Below are 25,844 nucleotides of genomic sequence, written 5' to 3' on the forward strand. Positions count from 1 at the left end.
TTGGTGTTATGTGCATTATATACTGTATTCTTACAATAAATAAAGCTAGAAAAATGCTATTAAGAAAATCATAAGGGGGGCACCTGGGTGGCTCAGTGGGTTAAAGCCTCTGCCTTCCACTGAGGTCATGTTCTCAGGGTCCTGGGATAGAGCCCCGCATCAGGCTCTCTGCTCAGCGGGGTGCCTGCTTCCCCCCACCCTTTCTCTGCCTGCCTCTCTACTTGTGATCTCTGCCTGTCAAATAAATAAAATCTTTAAAAAAAAACCCAAAATCATAAGGAAAATAGAGTACTGTTCCTATTTACTAAAAAGAATTTGTAAGTGGACCCACACAGGTCAAACCTATGTTGTTCAAGGGACAACGAATAGTAAATGGCAGAATTGTTTTTTTATTTTATTTAGGTAGACTCTAAAGAAGGGTTACAAATATACATTTATAGGTCTTCCTTAGTTCACAGTCTTGGTATCCAAACTGACTAGTTACAGTCTTGAAGCCAAATTGTTTGAAACGTTTTATTTGGTAGCAGAAAATACCTACAATTGGATCTTTACAAAAAAATTTGTGCGAAGGGGGGGGAAATAAACATACATAAGATTTTGCTGTCGAAATTTGGGATGATTACCAACAACTGATGCAGGTTACAACAACTTCCACAAAGCCACGTCTTTTTAGGGAAAGAAAGTAGAAGCCACGTTAATCCCTTGACTAAACAGTTTGTTCAAACTCGTAACAGACATTATAATGAACCTAAAGAAAGTTAAGTTTATGGAAAAGAAGACAAGCTAAATTATTTCAAGCTGTAGGAATACAGAAACATATTTAGTCAGAGTGAAAACCAATTATCTCCACAACCTGGCAATCAGCTTCTCATGCTATCAAGTCTATAAGGTCAACATTATTCATTTACACCATGGCTTTTCATTTCAGAGCTGTCAGTGTTTTAAATTATATACAGATTTACATATAACATGTCAGATGTTATTGACAGTCTTACCCTAAGGTATGTATGTATGTATGTATGTATGTATATATATATGGCTCTCTCCCTGTAGCCACTTGATTTGGTCATATGTACAATCCCTGCTATGGACCCAACTGCTTATTTGACAATAAAGGACAAGACCCACCAGAATGACCCAAAGACAGAGTTAGGAGAGACTTTGTTGTCTCTGAATTTCTAGAGGTTTTGTATTCATTCAAAATACTAAAACCAATACTTTCAGTGGACCAAAGAAAGAGGCACTAAGAGCGTTTGAAAGCATCCGAGAATTGAGATCACTGTCTATGGTACAGTGTACAGGCATAAAGTAGCTACTGTTTTAAAAAATATCAAAAATACTGTTTTCATTAAAAGGGGGTAAGCAGACAACTTCCTACTAGCAGAAAAAGAAATACAAACACTGTGTTCAATTTCCAGTTTAAATGCATTTATGAATATGAAGATTGTGACCCCCATTAGAGTCCACAAGAAATTGACTTATGACCTTAATGTGCAAGTATAGCAGTGTTTCTCTATCAAATTTAGTCTATGATTAAATACAACGCTATATACACACACACATTCATAGCAGTACCTTATGGAATTCTCTAAAATGCTCACAGTAGCTTATCTGGTATTGATGAAGATGTACAGAGTGTAGATAAAAACCATCTTTTATAGCTTACTAAGTGATACCTTCCATGGGTTAAGTAGCTTAAATTATTCAAGTTTAAATTTCAATTCTTAATAGCAGAACTGTGCTTTGGTATTCAAAACCTCATAAAATGTTACTGTTTTTCAAAGTAAGAAATAAAAAATACACAACATCAAACATGTGGGAGAAAAAGACTTCTGACTTATAACTCACATGATTAACCAGTGGTTTCCAAAGCTTGCCTGGCTAAAACTCAGCTTTTTGGAGGTGATTAGGGTTTAAAAAATTTTTGTTTTTATGAATGTGTATTTTTAAAACAATAAAAATGCACATTCTAATGTGTTACATACCCCCCGCTTTTTTTTAACCATACTGAAGACTGTGTATGTATTAACTTCCACTACAAGAATGGTTTTTTTAAACCGTGGAATACAACTTCAGCTATCTCTAATTAAAGAACATTCTGAGATGTGTGCTTAAACCTGCTATTATTTACTTACTTAAGTTTGTGTGAATCAAATCTTTCTTGATAATATGCAAATAAAACAAATTGGCTGCTGAAGTTTTTGGTCAACTCTATAATGTCAATTACACATTTGTGTTACTCGCAAATTTTATTCCTAGTAATGGATTAAGATAAATAAACTTAAATGTGAACCCAAAATATTTACATTGATAAAACGAACTTTTCAGACTTTATGTGTTGGCATTACACAAAATTTTATTGAAGATTCCACTGCTAAAAAATGTTTGGAAAATGATGCTCCATAAGAAACTGTCTTTTAATTTGTTAATACAATGTTTTAACGTGATTATGTTTTCTAAAACTAACTGCCCAATACATTTCAATTCTTAAATTATTCTGCACAGTGGGAAAACTTCTACAAATTAGAGTGCTGCAGGTCTTCAAAAATGATAACTTGTAAAAAATGGAGAACCTACACTAAAAAAGTCAGTCTATTTGCCTTAGACTCTTGATAGGCAGCTTTAAACAACATTTCCACCTTTGAATTGATAATATACTTATTGAATATATTTACTGTTGTGTTCTAAATCTGAAAATGCATTCATCTTCCATGTAACACAATTTAGCAATTTTACACATCAAGTGTGCTGTGTATTTTAATAGTTTAGGCACATTTCAGTAATTTTGGATTTTATTTTGTGGTTTTATTACAAAACAGCTTACGCACACCAAATTCAAACAGTCTTTTTATTTAAAGATCCACCTGAAAATTCACTCCTGGGTTTTAGTTTTCATTTAAAAAGACGCAAACATTTAAAAGCATCAAATGTTACTAGTCTACAATTCATCTTGTTATGAACATTTTTTAGTTCATGAATTGGGGAAATAAACCCATTACATTGATTAGGCACAGTACTATGGCCAAGAGACCAGATATCAGGGTACATCTATGTACTTAGGCAACAGTTAGAGGTTTGAATGGAAGGAATCATGCCTCAGCTGTGGGCACGCCTATCTCCGCCCCCTCCAAAAACTGTTAGTAAGTCTCAAATCAGTAAAAGATTGTATGTAACTTAGTTAAAAAAACAAGCAAACAACTATACCTGCTTTCTAAATTACACTGCAAAGCCAAAACAGATAAATACAACTATAGCCTCACTATAAAAAATTTGTGGTTTTGATATCCATGTCACAGGACCATGTTATAGGTGAGAAAGAATTATATAATTCCTTAGGTCGTTTCAGATATCTGGTTGGAAGAGGTCCATGACTTAAGATTTCACATTATAGCAATGCTTCAATATTTCTTGAATTAGGGCAGTGAATAGAAATCACAGTACAAAATCCTTAATTCTTTTACTGGAAAAGCAATAAGTGCTACATATGAGAATCACTTATACAACATCTATTTTTTTAAAATGTAGATATAAAATATTAATTGCATAGGGATTTAAATATAAGGCCAAGAAGAATATAAAGTAAAGTTAAAAAAATCATAGGGCACTACGGTGTCAAAAGATAGAATTTCATTCTTAAGAGTAATAAATCTGAATTACTGTCTAATTAAAAAAATCACAGTATGATGCTATAACTAACAGTGAATGTTTCATTAGGTCCAAACTGGAAACCAATATTAGGACTTACAAGAACACAACTAAAGCTCATTGTCTAAACCTGATCAGTGTATTAGCACATCGGTGCCTGGTACGTACCTGATTAGTTACATAACCTACATTTTGCAAATAATGTAAAGTTTAATACACGTTAACAAGTGTGAGAGCACATCATCACTGCATGCTGTAAGTGATCTACAGTCTTACTTGACAGTGTAATTATTCAGTCTTTCCAAGGTGCAAGACCCCACCTGGCAGAATCTTCACTCAATGAATCAAAAACACTGTAATAAACAAAATATAATAAAGTTCCACCACTGAAAACTAAACATACATGAACCAGAGAATTAGCTCCTGACACCAGTACATGATTATCTGCAGCATTCTGGAAGGCAGTGAATGATGAGTCCAACTGTACTCCGTAATTTAAGCTAATGGTTATCACCTGAAGTTTCGGGTAGAAAGGTAAATTGTGGATCTACTTCTCATTTTAATGTTGTTAGAGTGCACTTTAAAGAGCAATTTCCAAATCTAAAAGTAGCTTAGTTAACTTAGTATTGTTATATAGAGTAGTGTGAGGAAAAACAAGAACTCCCAAAGGAATTATGTTAAGGAACATTTTGGAATACCCAAACCAATGTTTTAAATGAAAAAGTACATAAATACAGTAATACTACTAGTGAGTTAACTATGGAAAAAATGTTTCTCTGGGAGCTAAACAACACTATTTTCCCATATTATTTACATGTTATGAATTGTTCAGATACCACAAAGCACCATTTACAGTTTAAATTGTTTGATTATGTCTGAAAGGTCCTTTGACTTCAATTCTACTCAGTTGAGGATCTATCTAGAAGTGTCAAGTCTTCTTCAGTTAAACAGGATTTATCTCTACAATTCAGTTCTCTTTTGTTCAGAATCAGCAAAGCAGTATTTTCATTTCACAATCTTGGCTGGTGTTTCCGATTCTGTGGACTGTCTCCCGTCTGTCCAGGCTTCCCGGGTGCTCTTTAGAGCCAAGGTCTTCTGTTGGTCAACCACAACATAATCTACTCTCTCATCAGCCACACTGCTGCCCGAGCCACTGCTCTTTTGCTAAAAAGCAAAGAACACCAAAAAGCCCCACATATAAAAGAGTTCTGAGTGAAATTTAGTCTTAAAATGCAAGACAGTCACATGCTGTGAATAACTCTTGAAATTCTATTGGGTCACACACACACATACACACAAAGTAACATTACCTCAATCTAAAAATGTTGTTTTTTTCCTAATTGTACATTGTTTTCCCCTTAAATTTAAAATTACTATATATAATAACACAGACTAATGCTCGCAACACAGATGGAACTCTTAGAAAACAGGGATTGCAGACCCCTGTTTCATGTTAAGATACACAGCTTACTTCTCCCTCTAGCTGAAGCTTCACTTTTTCAAGTCCTTAGAACATGTATCAGTGTTTACTTTTGGAGCTAAGAAATGTTTTTTGAAAAGCAGTATCTCAAGAATGGCAAACTACATGGGCTGACAGGATCTCTTACTTTTTTTTTAAAAGGTTTTATTTATTTATTTGAGGGAGAGAGAGACTGCACACAAGTAGGGTGAGTGGCAGAGGGAGAGGGAGAAGCAGGATGCCCGCTGAGCAGGGAGCAAGACCCTGGATCATGACCTGAACCCGAAGGTAGATGCTTAACTGACTAAGATACCCAGGTGCCCCAGGACCTTTTATTTCTAAAATACAACTAAATACTAACTAACTTAAGACACATACAATTTTTAATGCAGTGCTGGGCTCTCTGGAAAGTAACAGAAATACCCAAGGTGTGAGGGAAACAGAGAGGACAAAGAGCTGCTCACGGTAAACTTTACAGTTGTCTTTAGGATGAATGTCAATCTCAGCAATGCAATTAGGAGGCCCTGGATGGGATGGCATGCCCAATCTGAGACCATCCTGTTAAGCTAGGGACCCCTAAAGGGAACTGAAGTTGTCCCACAGTGCTTCCCAACAGAAGAAAATGCAAATCTATTTTGAAGGAAATTTAGGTCTGCAGGATTCCCACAGATATACTCAGGAAAATGAATTTGCAAAAAAAAAAAGGAATAAAACATGTAAGGAAATAAGATCAAGAGTGAGCAGAAAGAATAAACACAGATTTAGATGTCCAAGGTCTGATACGGAAATGACAATAAACAGTATAAAATATATATGCACAAAATCTTTAAAGGAATCAAGAAAACTAAATAAAAGGCATAAGAAACTATTCAAAACAGCTAGGTATATTTTAAAAAAACAAGCAAAATTTCATTTTAGAAATAAAAATAAAATAACTGAAATTAAAAATTAAACAATGGGTTAAACAGGATAATTGTGATAGTGAACTTAGTGACAGATCAAAAAAAATTATCCAGAGAAGCACAAAGAGATGAATAGAAAGAAAATATGAAAAGGTGAAGATGTATGGAAAATAGAGTAAGTTCTAACTAATCTGTAATAAGAAACCTCAAGTGAGAGGATAAGAGGAATAGCTGAAAAGCTGTATTTAAAGAAGTAATTACTGGAAAAAAAGAAAAGAGAAAATGACTAGGACTTTTCCAGAATTGATTAAAAAAATACAAACCCAGACATAAAAACAGTACAACTTCCATCAAGCATGATAAATAAAAAGGAATCTATGTCTAGATACATTAGAGTAAATCTGTAGAATACTAAAGATACAGAAAAGATCTTAACATCAGCCAGACAAAAAAGACAAATTATCTACAAAGGAACTATAGTTAGAATGACAGCATATTTTTCAACAGGAACAATGGAAGCCAGATGATAGTGAACAGTATCTTCTATGTGTTGAAAGAAATCTATTGCCAATCAAGAACTGTGAACTCAAAAAAACTTTTTCAAGAACGAGGACAAGAGGAACTTCTAAAAGATGAATTTCAGGAGGAAAAAAAATGATTAACCAGGGTTAAGCATCCAACTCTTCATTTCAGTTCAGGTCATGATCTCAAGGTTGTGAGATTGAGCTCTGAGTTGGGCTCTGTGCTGGGTGTGGAGCCTGCTTAAGATTCTCTTTCCTTCTCTCTCTGTTCTTCTCTTCACATGCCCTCCCCGCCCCTCCCCAGTCTACCTCTCTCAAGAAAAACAGAAAACAAGAAAGAAAAAATGAATATGGGAGGAAGGGCTAAAATACAACAAGAAATGGTAAGAAAGAGAAGTTTGCAAATATGAGGAAAATGTAAGTAAACACTGTCTATATTATAAGAATACTACTACTACTACTACTACTACTACTACTACTACTGTGTAATTTGTGGATTTAAGAAATGGAAAAAACCAAAACTCTGGTCAAAAATAGCTCATATGTCAGAAGGGGAGTAATGTGAGCTAACAATGGAAAGAGTATGAAGATAATGAATAACTTCAGATTTAGCTAAGCAAGCACTTCAAAAGTAACCACTAAAATAGAAATATATCATTTCTATAACATTAAAAAGGAAAAAAAGCAACTTATCTCCATAACTTTGTTAATTGTGATTTATGAAACAATATTAAATAACAGACTTTATTAAGTTTAAATTAAACATACTAATAAAATTTCCCCAGAGGAAACATGATTCTGTGGGTTTAAAAAAGGTGAGCAATAATTGTTTTTATAGAATGAGATTTCACTTACCTTACGTGGTGGTGTGGATTTCCCAGAATCTAAATCTAGATCTAGGTATTCCACTTGTTTGTCTCCTTTGGGCTTGACCATAGGACTGCTTCTTCCATCAAGACTATTACTGCCAAAAAGATTCTGAAAAGGGTAATACAACAAATCAACTGTTGGGCATCCATGAGACATACTGCTTATCTTGTTCGTCGTCATCTACTAAAGCCAAAGTATTTATTTCAAGAGGATATGGTTTAAAACAATGTCTGCTTAGAAAGTTAAATAACCTTTTAGGATTGGAGGAAAATAAGTAATATTAAGAAAATTAGTTACAACTTAGCTTAGAGCAAGTTAAACGTAGTTTCAAAAGTCAAACTGTTCAAACTAAGACTGAAACATCAAGCTACAGGTGCGAGAATGCCACCTGAACATTATTAAAATGGTATCTTTACTCAATTACATTTTTAAACTACCAGATCCTTTCACTCCTTGCTTCCTAATTAAAGTCTTTAAAAAGTCCTATATTTTACTGAAAAGCTTTCATGTTGGGGCACTTGGGTGGCTCAGTCAGTTGAGCGACTGACTCTTGGTTTCAGCTCAGGTCATGATGTCAGGGTCATGCAATCGGCTCTGTGCTCAGCAGGGAGTCTGCTGGAGTCTCCCTCTACCTCTGTCCCTCCTCCTGCTTGCCTGCGCTCTCTCTCTCTCTCTCTCTCTCTCGATCAAATAAATAAATTGGTAAATCTTAAAAAAAAAAAAAGCTCTCACACTGAAATTAGTTTAGCATATGTATATTAACTAAAGACTATAAACAATTATTGCACTGGCAAAGTCTGTTTTGTTTTAATCATCTGGAATTTTTACTTCATTTCTTCTGTCTTCTCTTTAGCCTTATTTCTTCTGTCCTAATAGGAATTGTACAATTGAAGAGCTACTCTCTAAAAAAAGATAAAGGAGAAAGAAGATAGAGGACACCAATAAATGATAAAAATTAAAAAGCCTGAGACAGCAAAATGCAAAAGAAACAAGCTGTTAGGAACCTGACGATCAATGCTGAACAGGAAGGAAAGGATGACATGAATTTATGCCCCAACATATACCCTCTATGCTAATTACAATAGTTCCAAATGTGTGCCAATAAATGCCTTGTTTCTCTGCCTTGCTGCTTCCAACCTCACCTAGAAATATTCTGGACTTCTTGTAGTCAAGACATTAGCAGCTTCCATCCTTGTGTCTTCTATCACGTACATACGAATATTCATATATTATTTTATACTTCTGAAGAAAACCATAATGATGTAATATATTTAAAAGTTATACTTGTTATAATAAACAAAGCAATTTGGAAACTCCATAAATCTAGTTTTGCTTTTTTTTTTTTATTTAAGAGAACACACACACCAGCAGGGGTGGGGTGGAGAGAGGGAAAGAGAGAATCTTAACCAGGCTCCACGTCCAGCCCACAGCCCCAGGCAGGGCTTGATCTCAGGACTCTGAGTTCATCACCTGAGCTGAAATTGAAATCAAGAGTTGGATGCTTGACCAAGCTACCCAGGTGCCCCCTCTTGATCCTTTTATATTGCTACTCCTTTTCTTCTAGCTCAAGTTAAACAGAGTAAACTGTGGTTCAGGCAAAGGAAATTGCTAGAAAAACACTGAATTCATTTCCTCTTTTGAAGCAGGGGTGCTAATAGCCCATGTGAAACATTTTTGTGAATTAGAGAAGGTACTCCTGTCTGTGGGTCTACACAGATCTGTGCCAGGGTCCATGGCCTGGTGAGCAGGACATGATCTGAACTGCATGTACCCACAGACGCAATACTGTGCAGTCTACCGTGTATATTACATACTGGACACAGTATACTTACGCAGGAGCAGCTGCATGACTGAATGTGAGGCCTCTATTTGTAGGAACAGATCTTTTGACCAAATCTATGAACTACGACTGATAAAGCATTAAAAAAATATTGAGAGTAACATGTAAGGCACTAAAACGTGTAAGCAAGTTTTGCCGCTCAATTATAGGTATTTCCCTCTCCCTTTTTTTCCTAATTCATAAAAAAATTGAATTTTTTTTCTGAATAACTCCATATTTCATTCGCACATAAAAAATCAAGCAGAAGTGTGTGTGTATAAAATTCTGTATTCAAATGTGACTCATGAAAGAACCCATACCCGGAATTCCCCTAGCTGGAAATACCTACAGTTGTTCATAGTATGGAAAGACTATCAAAGGAGCCTATGAGCTTATATGATGTACACATTTAAACTCAACAAGTTGTTCCTAAAGAGAATTTCTCAGAATTGCTAGTTAAACTGTTTTCTGTCTAGTTATTATTAGAATTGGAAATTTTTTCATCCCTGCAAGGTAGTCCATTTAGTCTTGTTCTAATCTCAACCGGGAACAGCCTGTCTCTGCTTTCTAGTCCTTAACCCACTGTTTTCCCAAAACAGTTTAGAAAAACCCTAAGATTCTAGGAGTGATCATAATGTTCTGTGAATTAAAAAACAAAAAACAAAAAACAGTAGTGCTTTGATTTTCTAAAGTTCTTTTTAAAGTATGGAAAATTGTTGAACATATTTTTGTTGTTATTGTTATGTAACAATATTTATATCTTTAGTAGTGATATACAGTCACACAAATTTCAAGTGTCATATTAAGGGTTCACTTCATGAATGCCTAACTTTGGATCTCTGTATAAATTAACAGGCAGCATCATGGTTTCATTAAACACCACCTGCTCTATGATCACCGTATGGAAATGTATCATGCTTTGAATCTTCAATGTACAGAATTTAATCTTCATTGTAGGCATAAGACAGATTTGATCTGATCTGATTTGATCTGATCCTGTCTCAGCTTCTCCAAGACAATCTTTTACTGACTTCATCTGTCCTAGCATAATGAGATCTTGTGAATTTCTATGGTATTCCATTAATGCACTAACTCCCAAGAGGTACGGAAAACACTGCTGTAACTATATCACATTCTTTTCTAAGGAAGAATTGTCCGGACTATGATGAACTCTTGCAGCTGGCAGCATGAGTAAATGGAAATGGTGGTTGGCTTTTCTTTTGTGAAGGTCAAGGGGCGTGTGTGTGTGTGTTTTCACCAGGAATATTTTTGCTTATTTCTAACACTTAGGACCTAAGTACTTTAGAAAATCATTGGCTGGCAGGCAAAAGTATCTTTCTGGCTTAATGTCACAAGCTATAAAAGAATAATTTTATTTTCTTTGACTTTCTGAATGTAATGTTTTTCTTTCTCATGTTTTCCTTTCACCTAACACTAAGTCATGACAAATCACATTTCCAAACTTGCCTATTACACGTCCTTTCTAAGATTTTTATGGTAATTTACTATTTTGGGCAAAAGGAAACTCTTAGTATCTCAGAAAATAATTGCTTTTGTAATTAAAAAAAAATCCATTCAACCAGGTAAAGATAAAAATTGATGACAGTATGTACTCTGATACTGCACTGAGGATTTATGTAGACTTTTACCAGTCTATTTACTATGATGAGAAAAAAATAAGTTAATAAAAGTAAAACCCCACTTATCAAATTAAAAAATTGTAAATGTAAAAGCAGAAACCAATTAGTAAAAACTGCCTTAAAAATCAGTGAAAGGATTATTGATATAGCTAGTTTGTATTCTAATCCAGGACTGATGTAAATATTTTAAATTATCTTATTCATTTTGAACATCGTATACATTTGATATTTTAAAGTTAATTAAAGCACCACATCAAGCTTTTCAAATCATTTCATTTTTATGAGGAACCTGTTTTTGCCTAAAGTACATTAAAGATGTAAAACAAATTTGTTGCTAGAAATGGACTTTTCTATTTGAACCTCTAGAGTATCACTCTAAAGAAAATAAAGCCACTAAAATATTACCCATTCCAAATTTTGATATGACATGTTTGCTTACCTTGGCAGATACTACCTGGTTGTGCCCTAGCTGCTGCCTTTCTTTCTCTCATGTGAATGGGTTTTTAGCCAGGCCCACTGTCCCTCAGAAGAAAGGATGTTTCCCAGCCCCTTTCATATTTATGTGGCCACATGGTGTGTACAGCAGTTTCTGGGAACCTTCTTTATAAGCAGATAGGCTGTGCTCTATCCTGAAGCTTAGAATGTGAACTGCTGGTGCAGCACGACCTTGTTCTATGAGCTTGTGAGCCACACCCAGAAGATGGCGGATGGGAGAGCTGGAAGGGGTCAGAGTCCCCGAGGACTCTGTAGAACAGGGCTCTGCCAGAACAACCATGGCTTGACTCTCTCTGGACTCTTACATGAGGAGAAATAAATGTGTTTTAAATCACTATTATTTGTTTATTTTTTGTTACTCAGAGGTGAATCTAATCATAACTGATATATTCATCTACTAAAATACAAGTAACAGAGCAAGGACTGAATCTGATTTGAGGGAAAATAAAAGTAAAATATTTTTAAACATTAAAATCAGATTTTATTCTTAAATATCTGAAGTATTTTCTGGCAACTTAAAATTTCTGCAGAACACAAGCTTGCTACAGTTATAAAATTCTTGTGCCTTACAGTAATACAGCCATTCTGAAACAAATCAGGTTTGTACAGCCAATCTGAAACAAATCAGGTCTGTAATCTTTAAGCCACACCTAAGGATATATTATTGAAAGATTGTCAAAGACCTCCTATATAAGATCATTTCACTCTAAGGGTACAGTGGGCCTGGAGAACTGCATTGTGCAATACTCCACTATATTTTTTTGAATAGTTTCAAAAATTAAATATATCTTAAAATAAATATAACTATAAAATTTTATGATTTTTAACTCATTCTAATCTACTTTATAGATGCTGATATTACACACTGACACTTTATTGATTTTAAACTTTATCATATTATTAAGAAGCTTATTATTTAAGAAGCATTTATTATTTAAGAAGCACTTTAAAAAAGTTGTCTTCTATCCTTTGTCCTTAAGTATATAAAGAAGGATGTAAGGGTAAGATGTAGAGATGGGAAGAAATGTCCTGGCCTGCAGGACCTGGAAGGGCTGCTTATAAAGACTTTACGTACTGAGTCCTCACTGGACAGGTTTGGGTTCATGGGAACATAATTCTCTTCACTGTCGTGGGAGTCACTGCTTGAAGTTGTGCTGTGCACTGAGTCCGGTCGGGGAGACAAGGGAAACCTAGAGGAGCTAATTACAGAAACCACTGTTACAAACCTAAACCAGGACAATTTCTAAAATCACTTCCAAAATAAAAATGAGTGATAGTTTACATTCTTTCAGAAATATTCACTGAAGTTTACAATCATTTATAATACACATTTATTTTAATGAAATTTATTGCATACATTCAAATGTACATAGTATATCTTCAGGCATCAAGTTCCTTGTGAAGAACAAAAAAATTACTGTTAGTGATTTGGGGGATAAGTAGAAAGTCACAGATACGAAAAGAAATATTGAAGAGTTCCTAGTTAAAAAGAACTAGCTATATGAACACATAAAACTCTAACACATATTTAATGCAGGTTTGTAACTTCACATATTCGTTCATTTCCCTACACATATTTTAAAAAATCTTGATTAAATAACCCCCACAAGAAACTGCCATATTTTCCAGATCAGTGGGTCTCAGAAATTTATAGTCTCATGAACCATTTACACCCTTAAGAATTATTGAGAACCCCAAAGAACATTTGTTTATTTGGGTTACACCTATTTACCATATTACAGATAATAGAACATTTTTTAAAAACACAAGAGTAATAGTCCAAGATAGCAGAGGAGTTGGAGACCTTAATTTTGTCTGGTCCCAGGAATTTAGCTAGATAGCTATCAAATAATTCTGAACACCTGAGAACTCAACTGGAGAGCTAAGAAAAGAATAGCTGCAACTCTACAAATAGAAAAGCAACCACTTTCTGCAAGAATGACAAGATGGAAAAACTCACCTCAAAAAAGAGAACAAGAGGCAGAACTCACTGCCAGAAACCTAATCAGGATGAACATAAGTTAAGATGTGGGAACTACAGTTCAGAATGACGATTATAAAGATACTAGCTGGGATTGAATACAAACATAGACTACACTAGAAAATCCCTTTCTGGAGAAATAAAAGAACTAAAATCTGACCAAGTTGAAATAAAAAAGGCTATTAATGAGATGGAATAAAAACAGAGGGTCTAACTGCTAGGATACGTGAGACAGAAGAGAGAATCAGTGATACAGAAGGTCAAATGATGGAGAACAAAGAAGCTGAGAAAAAGAGAAAGAAACAACTACTGGAACACAAGGGGAGAATTTGAGAGATAAGTGATATCATAAGACCAAACAATATTAGAATAATTGGGATCCCAGAAGAAGAAAGAGAGAGGGAGGCAGAAGATAGACTGGAACAAATTATAGCGGAGAACTTCCCTAATTTGTGGACGAAAACAGGCATCAAAATCCAGGAAGCACAGAGAACCCCCCTCAAAATCAATAAAATTTGGCAACACCTCAACATATAATAGTGAGACTTGCAAATCTCAGCAACAAAGAGAAAATGCTGAAAGTGACTTGGGACAAGAGGTCTATAACCTAAAAGGGCAGAACATTAGACTGGCAGCAGACCTATCCACAGACACCTAGAAGGCCAGAAAGGACTTGGCATGCTACATTCCAGGCACTAAACAAGAAAAATATGTAGCCAAGAATACTACAACCAGCTAGGCTGTCATTGAAAACAGAAGGAGAGATAAAAAGCTTCCAGGACAAACAAAAACTAAAAGAATTTGCAAACACCAAACCAGCCCTACAGGAAATACTGAAAGGGGTCCTCTAAGCAAAGAGAAAACCTAAAGGTAACATAGACCAGAAAGCAACAGAGACAATATTCAGAAGCAGTCACTTTACAAGCAATAGAGTGACACTAAATTCATATCTTTCAATAGTTACCCTGCAGGTAAATAGGCTAAATGCCCCCAATCAAAAGACACAGGGTATCAAACTGGATAAAAAAGCAAGAACTGTGGATATCTATCTGTAAAGACTCATTTTAGACCTGAAGACATCCCCAGATTGAAAGTGAAGGGGCTGAAAACCATTTATCATGCTAATGGACATCAAAAGAAAAATGGAGTAGCAATCCTTGTATCAGACAAATTAGATTTTAAACTAAAGACTGTAATAAAAGATGAAGAAAGGCACTATATCATAATTAAAGAGTCTATCCAACAAGAATATCTAAAAATTATAAATATGTATGCCCCTAACCTGGGAGCAGTCAATTATATAAACCAATTAATAACAAATTAAAGAAAAAGGTTGATAATTATAAAATAATATTGGGGACTTTAACTCCCTACTCACTGATATGGACAGATCATCTAAGCAAAAGATCAACAAGGAAATAAAGACTTTAAATGACACACTGGACCAGATGGACATCACAGATATATTCACAACATTCCATCCCAAAGCAACAGAACACACATTCTTCTCTAGTACACATGGAACATTCTCCAGAATAGATCATATCCTGGGTCAAAAATCAGGTCTCAATCAGTACCAAAAGACTGGGATCATTCCCTGCATATTTTCAAACCACAATGCTCTGAAACTAGAACTCAATCACAAGAGGAAAGTTGGAAAGAACTCAAATTCATGGAGGCTAAAGAGCATACTACTAAAGAATAAATGAGTCAATCAGGGAATTAAAGAAGAATTTGAAAAATGCATGGAAACAAATGAAAATGAAAACACAGCTGTTCAAAATCTCTGGGACACAGCAAAGGTGGTCCTAAGAGGAAAGTATATAGTAATACAAGCCTTTCTCAAGAAACAAGAAAGGTCTCAAATATACAACCTAACCTTACACCTAAGGAGCTGGAGAAAGAACAGCAAAAAAACCGTAAACCCAGCAGGAGAAGAGAAATCATAAAGAGCAAAGCAGAAATCAATGAAATAGAAACCAAAGAACAGTAGAACAAATCAACGAAACTAGGAGTTGGTTCTTTGAAAGAATTAATAAGATTGATAAATCCCTGGCCAGACTTACCAGAAAGAAAAGAGAAAGGACCCAAATAAATACAATCATGAGTGAAAGAGGAGAGATTACAGTCAACACTGAAGAAATAGAAACAATTATAAGAACACATTATGACCAATTATATGCCAACAAATCAGGCAATTCTGGAAGAAATGGATGTACTCCTCGAGATGTATAAACTACCAAAACTGAGCCAGGAAGAAATAGAAAACCTGAACAGACCAGTAACCAGCAAGGAAACTGAATAATAAAAAATCTCCCAACAAACAAGAGCCCAGGGCCAGATGGCTTCTCAGGGGAATTCTACCAAACACCAAAAGAAGAATTAATACTTATTCTGAAGTTGTTTCAAAAAAATAGTAATGGAAGGAAAGCTCCCAAACTCTTTTTATGAGGCCAGCATTATCTTGATCCCAAAACCAGACAAAGACCCCACCAAAAAGGAGAATTACAAACCAATATTACGGAAGAACATGGATGCAAAAATTATCACCAAAATACTAGCCAATAGGTCCAACAGTACATTAAAAGGATTATTCACTACGACCAAGTGGAATTTATTCCTGGGACGCAATGGTGGTTCAACATTCACAAATAAATCACTGTGATACACTACATTAATAAAAGAAGGGGCAAGAATCACATGACTCTCTCAACAGATGCAGAAAAAGCATTTGACAAAGTACAGCATTTTTTCTTGATCAAAACTCTCCACAGTGTAGGGATAGAGGGTACACACCTCAATATCATAAAACCTATCTATGAAAAACTCACAGCGAATATCATTCTCAATGCGGAAAAACTGAGAGCTTTCCCCCTAAAGTCAGGTACATGCTAGGGATGTCCACTCTCACCACTGTTGTTCAACATAGTATTAGAAGTTCTAACCCCAGCAAACACACAACAACAAGAAATAAAAGGCATCCAAATTGGCAAGGAAGTCAAACTCTCACTCTTTGCAGATGATGTGATACTCTATGTGGAAAACCCAAAAGACTCCACCCCAAAATTGCTAGAACTCATACAAGAATTCAGCAAAGTGGCAGGAAATAAAATCAATGCACAGAAATCGGTTGCATTTCTATACACTAGCAATGAGACAGAAGAAAGAGAAATTAAGGAGCTGATCCCATTTACAATTGCACCAAAACCCATAAGATACCTAGGAATGAACCTAACCAAAGAAGCAAAGATCTACAGAAAACTCTACAGAAAAACTCTGAAAACTATAGACCACTCATGGAAGAAATTGAGGACAACACAAAGAAATGGAAAAACATTCCGAGTCGTGAACTGGAAGAACAAATATTGTTAAAATGTCTACGCTACCTAGAGCAATTCATTGTAACCCCCTTCAAAATATCAACTTTTTTCACAGAATTGAACAAATAACCCTAAAATGTGTTAAGGAACCAGAAAAGACCCCAAATAGCCAAAGGAATGTTGAAAAAGAAAACCAAAGCTGGTAGCATCATACTCCCGGAATTCAAGCTCTATTACAAAGCTGTAATCATCAAGACAGTATGGTACTGGCACAAAAACAGACACATAGATCAATGCAACAGAATGGAGAGCCCAGATATGGACCCTCAATTCTTGGTCAACTAATCTTCGACAAAGGAGGAAAGAATGTCCAGTGGAAAAAAAGACAGTCTCTTCAACAAATGGTGTTCCAGACACTGGACAGCCACATGCAGAGCAATGAAACTTGACCACTTTATACCACCATATACACAAAAATAGACTCAAAATGGATGAAAGACCTAAATGTGAGACAGGACTCCATCAAATTCTTAGAGAACACTGGCAGCAACCTCTTCATCCTCAGACATAGCAAGTTCTTGCTAGACATATCTTCAAAGGCAAAAATGAACTACTGGGACTTTATCAAGACAAAAGCTTTTGCACAACAAAGGAAACAGGAAAAAAAAAACAAAAACCCCAAAAGACAACAGACAGAATGGGAGAAGATATTTGCAAATGTCTTATTAGATAAAGGGCTAGTACCCAAAATCTATAAAGAACTTCTCAAATTCAACACCCAAAGAACAAATCATCCAATCAAGAAATGGGCAGAAGACATGAACAGACATTTCTGCAAAAAAGACACCCAAATGGACAACAGGCACATGAAAAAGTGCTCCACATCTCTTGGCATCAGGGAAATACAAATCAAAACCTTAATGAGATACCACCTCACACCAGTCAGAATGGCTAAAATTAACAAGTCAGGAAATGACAGATGTTGGAGAGGATGTAGAGAGAGGCAAACCCTTTTACACTGCTGGTGGGAATGCAAGCTGGTACAGCCAGTCTGGAAAACAGTATGGAGGATCCTCAAAAATTTGAAAATAGAGCTACCCTATGACCCAGCAATTGCACTACTGGGTATTTACCCCAAAGATACAAATGTAGTGATCTGAAGGGGCAAGTGCACCTGGAATATTTATAGCAGCACTGTCCACAAGTCCACAATAGCCAAACTATGGAAAGAGGCTAGATGTCCATCAACAGATGAATGGATAAAGAAGATGTGGTATATATGTATATACAATGGAATATTACTCCACCATCCAAAAAAAAAAAAAATGAAATCTTGCCATTTGCTAGGATGTGGACAGAACTCAAACTAAGCTAAATAAGTCAATCAGAGACAGAATTATCATATGATCTCACTCATATGTAAAATTTACAGAGGATCATAGGGAAGAGAAGAAAAAATCATACAAGATGAAACCGGAGAGGGAGACAAACCATAAGAAACTCTTAATCATAGGTAACAAACTGAAGGCTGCTGAAGGGAAGGGAGGTGGGGGGATGGGGTAACTGGGTGGATGGACATTAAGGAAGGAATGTGATGTAATGAGCATTGGGTAACATATAAGACTGATGAATCACTGACCTCTACCTCTGAAACTAGTAAGACATTATATGTTAATTAACTGAATTTAAAAAAGACTTATACATAAAAACAAACAAAAAATACCACAAGAGTATACAAATATTTTCTATTTATTATCTGTCCCAGGGATATGACTAAACACTATGTAGCCTTTGGAAAACTCTGGCAAATACTCGTGAAAGAAAAAGAGTGGAAAAGGCAAAAGACATCGTGGCATCTTAATGAGAATTTGACTTCACAGAACCCCAAAAAGGCAGGTTTTCCAGACCATATTTTGGGAACCACTGTTCCAGTTATTTTCCATTACAGTGACCAATCAAGGTACATATTTTAAACAAACACTTACTCTCGAGCAAAACTCCTAGTGATGGGAGATCTAACTGGGGCTTGTAGCTCTTCCCATTCCGGCAAAGGTTTTATTTCTAAAGGTGCTGGCTTGACTGAAATGAAAGAGAGAAAAAGAGGCTTCAGTACACAGAAATTTGGAAAACAAAACAAGATCCTCACTCTATCGCTCTACTTATATGTTATAGCCAGAGTACACCTAAGACCAGCTGGTTTCACACATGAAATGAGCTGATGTTACAGGATTTGCCCAAGGTGACACCGCTAAATAATTAGCGACAAAAGCTAAATTCAATAATGTTTCATGGTTGTTGACTCACAGTCTAAAGCTCTATCATAACACGTTACTTCTTAATTTAATATTTTATGAAAATAAACTAAATGAGAAGAAAGGGTAATGTGACCCAATTCCTTTAGTTACTTGATGTATACATTTCATATTTCCTTTTTTTAAAAAAAGTATTTTGATCCCCAAGTATGGAGCTTTCATCTTCTATGTAAGAACATTTCTATTCTCCAACACTGAAGCATCAGTTATACAACTATATACATAAAATGATGTATCGAAGGTATTAAATACCAAACTCTGCTAAAATCAAAAATTGAAAAAAGAAGTGACCAACTCTTTTAAACTAATTCAAGCCCAGTCTGAAAACAAATAAAAGAAAGCAATAATATTATTTTGAGACTCAAACTCAGCTCTGAGAGACCATTATTAAAAATTACCTTGAATTTTTAGCTTATTTAACCAACAATATTCTTTACCAAATTAAATAATAATAAACACTAATATTCTTATTGGCTTCATTTATAAGTGGTCTTTGCTTATTTACCTCATTATTACAACAGATAATTACCATGCTAGTAAATACCACAGAGCTCTCAGCCCTTAAAGAATAAAACATTTTTCAGAAATTAACTAAATGAACTAAATAACTAAAACTATCTGTTAATATGAATTATATTTTGGGAGACTATTTAAACATATTAGGTAAATACTTTACCTTTCATCATGCCACTCCAAAGAAAAAAAATTCACTTTTCTAGGTTTTCTTCTTCTAGTTTTTGTCCATATATGGACATACTTTTTCTCACCTCATACTTTTAACCAACTATGTTATAACTACCATCAAACTATAAAATAGGTGGTCATTTAAAAGGACTATGTAGATTCACTGGGCTTAGAGTATTTTTGTCTATTTAAAACAAAAAACTCAATGTGATTTTTCTGAAGACTAGATTAAGTCTGAGTTTAAATTTTGCTCACCTATACACTTAAAATAGACATGCACAGAATACTGTGCTTAGTGAATGTAATTCTTTAACTCTTATGTTTCACTTTTTTTGAAACCCAAAGGCTACTGGCAATTTACCTGTCAAATTCTAAGTAATGGCATAAAGAATTAATCCATGGGAAGTGATTCTGTATTTTGTCTCAGGACAGAATACACAGCACGTTACATATAAATAAAGGAGGCATTTGGAACTCACAAGTAGATCACAAGCTTAAAGCAAACAATGTATTGATGTCCAAAAGGTTAAGAGAATAATGCAAAAGGACAAGACTAAATATTATCAAATTTAACATGCTGCTGTTAATGGCATAACAAGTAGACTTGTGTCTATGAAAAGACACAATAGGAAGACACACATTACAAGAAGCATTCACTTTAGAAATAACGTGCTAAGAAGCTTTATTCACAACAGCAGTCGTACTTAAGGCTCTTCTCCTTAACTTTTTTAAGAAAAAACCACCACAAAATAAATTCCCAATGCCCCATCCAGCATGCGGTGCTAATGTACATACCCTTTCTCCTTGTAGCAAAGTCACCTATGGTTTGTGAATCAGTTCGCTCTAAACCATGGGGTTTGGGTCTTAAAATTTTAGGACTTTGACCTAATTGGTAAAAAGAAGACTCTCTTAATATGTTATTTTTTAATTGGAAAATGGATTCTGTAAAAAAGCAACAGAGCCCTGAGCAGAAATGTTACATCTCAAAAGCATATACAAAAGATTGTTTGTGGAGAATATTTCAATCTTGCTACATATCAATCATGCTCAGTACAATGGAAAGGAAGAAGCTTCATGCAACAGTGTGACAAGCCAAGTGTTATAAAGGATGCTAAAGTTTTAGTGGGATAACCAGACTGTTTAGTGGTTACCTTTATTTGGAGGAAGGGAGGAAAGACATGTGCCATGTTAGTTATTCTTCTAACATGCCTTAGAAAACTGGATCAAACAAAAAATTATAAAATATCTCAGTCATACCTCAAAGTACATCTTTTCATTGAAGTCTGATAAGAAAGTACCAAGGCCTACTTCCCTATAATATTTCTTGCTTAATTTAATGGAGGTATTTAAAAAACCTTAATCTGACTACTCCTTGACCTCCTGACCAAAAGCCCTCCTAGGGAAGCAGGTTGGTGGTACAATGTTTGCTAATCCAAGATCAAAACCAAGACCACTGTTTGTTTCCCCTGGATACTGGTAGCTACCCAGGGATGTCATTTTGCAAGGATTAGATGTCTTAATTCTGGAACTACTGATTGTCTAGCCTTGATGTAAGTATTTGAAAACATAAATTCAGTTGCCTTCATTTTCTTTTCATTTATTCTCTGCCACAAAGAAGTGCTGCTGAAAAAAAGCCTTATGAAAAGTAAGGGGTTAACATCCAGCAGTGGCCTCCCTTTTTCCCACAGGAGCCTGGAAGCCAGAGTAGCAATATCATCTAAACCAGTAATTTAAGTTGCTCTTTTCTCAATGGCACCAAATTTTCATCATTTTTGGCATTTACAAAACTGAATCGACATCTATTAGATGGCAAGATTAGAATTTGCTGAATAAGTGCTAATATCTAGTACCTTATCTACCGAAGGTGTGAAGTTTCTTAAAATATGAATCTCTAGGTTATAACATGTGAGAATTCTCTAATGAACCAATTTTCTAAGTTAGGCAATTAATACATTGAGTTTATTGAGAAATGAGGCAGGTCTAGTTTAAAATGTGAGTGATAAGATTTGGGGCTGTAATCCTACCCCTAATGCTGAATACCTATCCTGGGCCCACGCTGGCAGGGCACTTTCCTAAAAACAACGGAGGTCAGCTTTTTTATAAAGTCCCCAATACAATGTACTTCCCTTCAAAAAGAGTAAGAGGCAGAAGGTAAGGGTTGCTACAGAAAAATACACTTATTTTACAGCTAAAAGGCTTTTACAGATCAAATCCAGCTTCTTCATTTTATGGATGAGATACCCCGAAGAACAAAAAAGGTTAAGTAATTTGCTTGGGTCACAGCATTGATTATAGAGGCCAAATGAAGGCTCCCCTAGACTCGCACCTGCTGGTGTATGCTCCTGTGCTGTCCACACTGTTTTATCTCTCTAGCTTTTTGGACAATCAAATATCCTAGGAAACCAGTGTTTAGAGGACAGTTTTGAACTGTTCAGTTCAGTTTGAGATCTTACATCTACTTGAATGCCACAGGTAGTTGATCCGTGAGTGACGTGAAGTTTAATAATTGCTTTTCTGGGTGACTTCTGGTTCGCTGGTATTCCCTCAATGTGTCTTCTGCCCTCCTCCTTTTCTGAAAGACCCACGTTCATTAACTCTGGGCTTCCTTCCGATTTATCACTGTTCTTCTCCCCCAGCAGTCACCCTCCACACTTCTCAGCTTTGTATACCTGGTATCTTCATCTTTGTTGGTGATTAAATACTCAAGATCCTGTGACTGCTAACTCCACCTGCCTGTGAACTAGTTCCATTCTTCCCTTGTCCCACAGCTCCCCACAGAGATCCTTTTACTACCTGACCCTGAACCGACCATCTTTTCTCTAAACCACTTCCATCTGTCAGGCACTCCCGAGGGTACTCCTTGGTTTTCCTAATAGAAAAATACTGTATCAAATGAGGTTTTAAAAGTGTTTTTACAAAATTTATATGTATTTTCCATTCCATGCAAGGCTCAAGGTTGGTTTTGGGATGAAAATCGAAATTTAGAAGTGTGGCACTGAATCATACTGAGTCAACTCAGACATTTTGTCAGCTTTATTTCTTTATATCCCTCCAAACTCAGTTTGACACTGATGTTCCAGATAGAAATGTAAGTTGTACCCAAATGATGGCTTGGTATTACTTGTGAGAGAAAAAAGGTGGAAAAAAGGCCCCAGGTGTTAGGACGCCTGTCTTGGGCCTGTCTTCCTCTCTACTATCTAATAGCAAATATTTGAATGTTTTCCTGACCAAGAAAAGGGTGAAAATAAAGAGTAAGAAATAAGCATAAGAAAGTAAAGGCAAAAATAAACCAACTCTGGGGATACACAGATTCTCAAATTCTGAGAGTAAACAGAGTAACTCATTTGAGCCTCAACTTTTAAATTCAAAGCAGATTACAACTTGGCTTTAGCTAGACTACCTTTGAACAAAGAAAAACATTACGTCATTTAGCAGAGAGCACTGACTAGGGGCGAAACTCCCCCTATGTTTTAATCCTTATGGGGGGGGCGCAATCTCTGGCTCAGTGACTTGCTCCCTAACATGGAGTACAAGTTGACACATCTTCATCCTGGTTCAGATCTTCCTCTGGAAATCTTAAGCTACACATTTACACAACCAACCTCTCTGGCTGTTCTGCAGGTGCTCACAATGCATGTTCAAAATGCAATTTCTCCTCTGACTCACCACAGACCTGCTGTTTCCTCGATTACTAGTTGCCACTGCAGATCTCTTAGAAGTCCTTCTAAATTCTACTTTCTCTAATCTTTATTTTATAAACTTTAATTTATATTTATAATGACAATATAATAGTCTGTTTTCATTTACCTAAGAAAATGAAAAATCTGCAAGTCTCAAGTCCTTTCTTAAAACTTTCCTGCTTCTAATGTGTACCTCACTTACCTGGTTTGTTTTTCTCAAAGTGAGGAGCTCACACTGTACGGCTAAATAACTGCCAGCTGTCCTCCAAATGCCTTCAGACCTTTAAAATCACTGTAAATCCCCAAGTTGAGGGACCAAATAAGAGCCAGGAAAGGGGCTCTGTTACGCCTTTCCTTATTTGATCATTTCTAAACCAAGGCTTTAAGAACCCTGGATTTGGAAAACCAAGCAAAGCACTCTTTGAGGAAGATGCTGAAAAAAAATGTGATTTTTTTTTAACATTTTACATAAGAGAACAGTCTTTTTTCCTATCAACTTAAATTTTATCCTACCCATCTTGTCCTATCTTAAATTTTAGAATGAGCTTTCTAGGGGCCAACCTGATTATGTTACTTGCCTGCATAAAACCCTTTAATGGTGTACTCAGAATAAAGCCCCAACTCATTAGCATGGCCTATAACACCCTCAGGATCAGGCACCTGCAAGGCATTTGGCATTCCTTCCTCCATTCATACTTTGCTCCCCTCCTCCCTCCCTATCTTATTCCCTCCCTCCCACTCACAACCCAGCCAGTCCCATCTGCCCTCTTTTAAAGGATCTGGGTATGCTGTTTATTCTGACTAAAAGGTCCTTTGCCATCCTCTCCTCCTCTACCATCATTTAATTGCCATTCACTCTCTCAGACTTTCCTCAGGGGAGCTTAGATAACAGTGCCAAAAGCTTACCTCAACCACAGCTCCTTCCACGCCAGTTATGATAATGTGTTTACTTTCTACCTCCTCCACTAGACAGTGAGCTTCTTCAGGGAAGCCACCTTTTCTTCCTGTGTTTGGAGACCAAGGACTAGCAAAGGATAGATCCTATAACTGGTAGGCACTTAAATCTATGTTGATGAACTGCAGGTCTCTTAAAGCTGGTGGTGTTTAATCTGATCAATATCATAATTTTTTGCTGGTCCTTTAAGTGGGAAAAAAGAGAGCAACTGAATGTGGTTTCAAAAGTTGATAATCCCAAGTATGCTCAAGGCAATCACATGAGGTCATGTTTCAAATAAGCAGATGCAATCTTTTTTGCAAAGTCCATACACTATCAAGTATTATTTTCATAGGTACTGCTTACATAAATTCAACACAAAGTGGAAAGTTTATGTTCTGTATTACTACAGGTTTAACTTAGCCTGAATTATTTACTCTTCCACAGTTTTATAGATTATACTATTTCCATTGAGCATCTCAAAAATCAAGAAAGAAGAACGATAATTCACAACATTAATATCCTCTGATAATTCCAAATACTAATCCAGGTAGTATATTGAAAAACTTTTACATTTGTTGTAATGGTCTGACTATATGAAGAACATAATAATGATACTTATATATTGGAAGGTAAAGAGTATTTAGGAGAAACAATCTGCATGTAAAGGCTATGATATAAAAATACACTCCATTCTGTTTTTTCAAAGTTTTTATTTATTTAAGTAATCTCTACACCCAACGTGGGCCTCAAACTCAAGACCCAGAGATCAAGAGTCACATGCTCCTCTGACTAAGCCAGACAGGCACCCCAAAAATGTATCCCATTTGTATTTCCTTTAAACTGCAACACCAAACCACAAATCTGACTTGAGATTCAAACTTAATACTTGTTTATTAAAATCTAGTTATATTTACTAGTGTCACTCATCCATCTCCCAAACACTTATTACAGTATAAAAGTAGTTTTTAAAAAGCATATTAATTTAAAAAAAGGAACAAAAAGCATGTTTATTTTTAATCACATTCAAAAACTTCAGAAGATCTCTCAAAAAAACGTCTAGAGCAAATAGGTCAACTTCGTCAAAAGGACCTATCTAGGGAAGCTTGTCCAGACTGGTCTTCTGGATGCTTCCTATACTGAAAGTGAAGATCATACCCAAAGATACTTTAAGCCAACTAATGTACAAAAACACCAGCAGTAAACCTGTACGGCTTTTCCACACTGCTTTTCACTGCTTTGTCACGATATAATTACTGCAGAAAGCCATGCTTGGACAAAGCTAAACAAAACAAAGTATGAAGATCGTGTCTGAGGCTCCAATGGCTGCCACATCATGTTAGAAGACTGGATGGGGGTAGAGGGCCTAGATAAGTGCAGCGGTTAAATATGGTAGATTCAGGTAATGACTTACTTTAAGAGAAGCCACTATAGATATCTTACAGAAGTTTCCAAAACTTTATAAACTTACTCTTCAATTAAAATGTAACTTTCGGCTGAAGCAATCAAAACATAATTTGTCCTGCATTTACAATGACTTATCTGCTTTCCTATATTTAATATATGCAAATTAAGCTTTTCT

The 25,844-nt window shown here is 35.7% G+C and overlaps 1 protein-coding gene across 6 annotated transcripts in view; it reads right to left on the reverse strand.

Annotated features, from left to right (window-relative positions):
* Positions 1–2,774: 2,774 nt before the first annotated feature.
* GAB1 (GRB2 associated binding protein 1) overlaps positions 2,775–25,844 on the reverse strand; it is a 122,634-nt gene continuing 99,564 nt past the window's right edge. For 4 of the 6 annotated variants that reach the window (XM_032855620.1, XM_032855619.1, XM_032855625.1 and 1 more), the window contains 5 exons: positions 20,444–20,533; positions 18,638–18,731; positions 12,427–12,550; positions 7,383–7,505; positions 2,775–4,809 (listed from right to left, as the gene is read on the reverse strand). In XM_032855620.1, the coding sequence (XP_032711511.1) occupies positions 4,651–4,809; positions 7,383–7,505; positions 12,427–12,550; positions 18,638–18,731; positions 20,444–20,533 (590 nt within the window). In that variant the 3' untranslated portion in view covers positions 2,775–4,650. The remainder of the gene's footprint in view (positions 4,810–7,382; positions 7,506–12,426; positions 12,551–18,637; positions 18,732–20,443; positions 20,534–25,844) is intronic. The other 2 variants (XM_032855623.1, XM_032855621.1) reach the window with 1 other exon arrangement.

The sequence above is a fragment of the Lontra canadensis genome, unplaced genomic scaffold, assembly GCF_010015895.1.
Source record: "Lontra canadensis isolate GAN:19392208 unplaced genomic scaffold, GSC_riverotter_1.0 scaffold10, whole genome shotgun sequence".
Classification (NCBI taxonomy): domain Eukaryota; kingdom Metazoa; phylum Chordata; class Mammalia; order Carnivora; family Mustelidae; genus Lontra; species Lontra canadensis.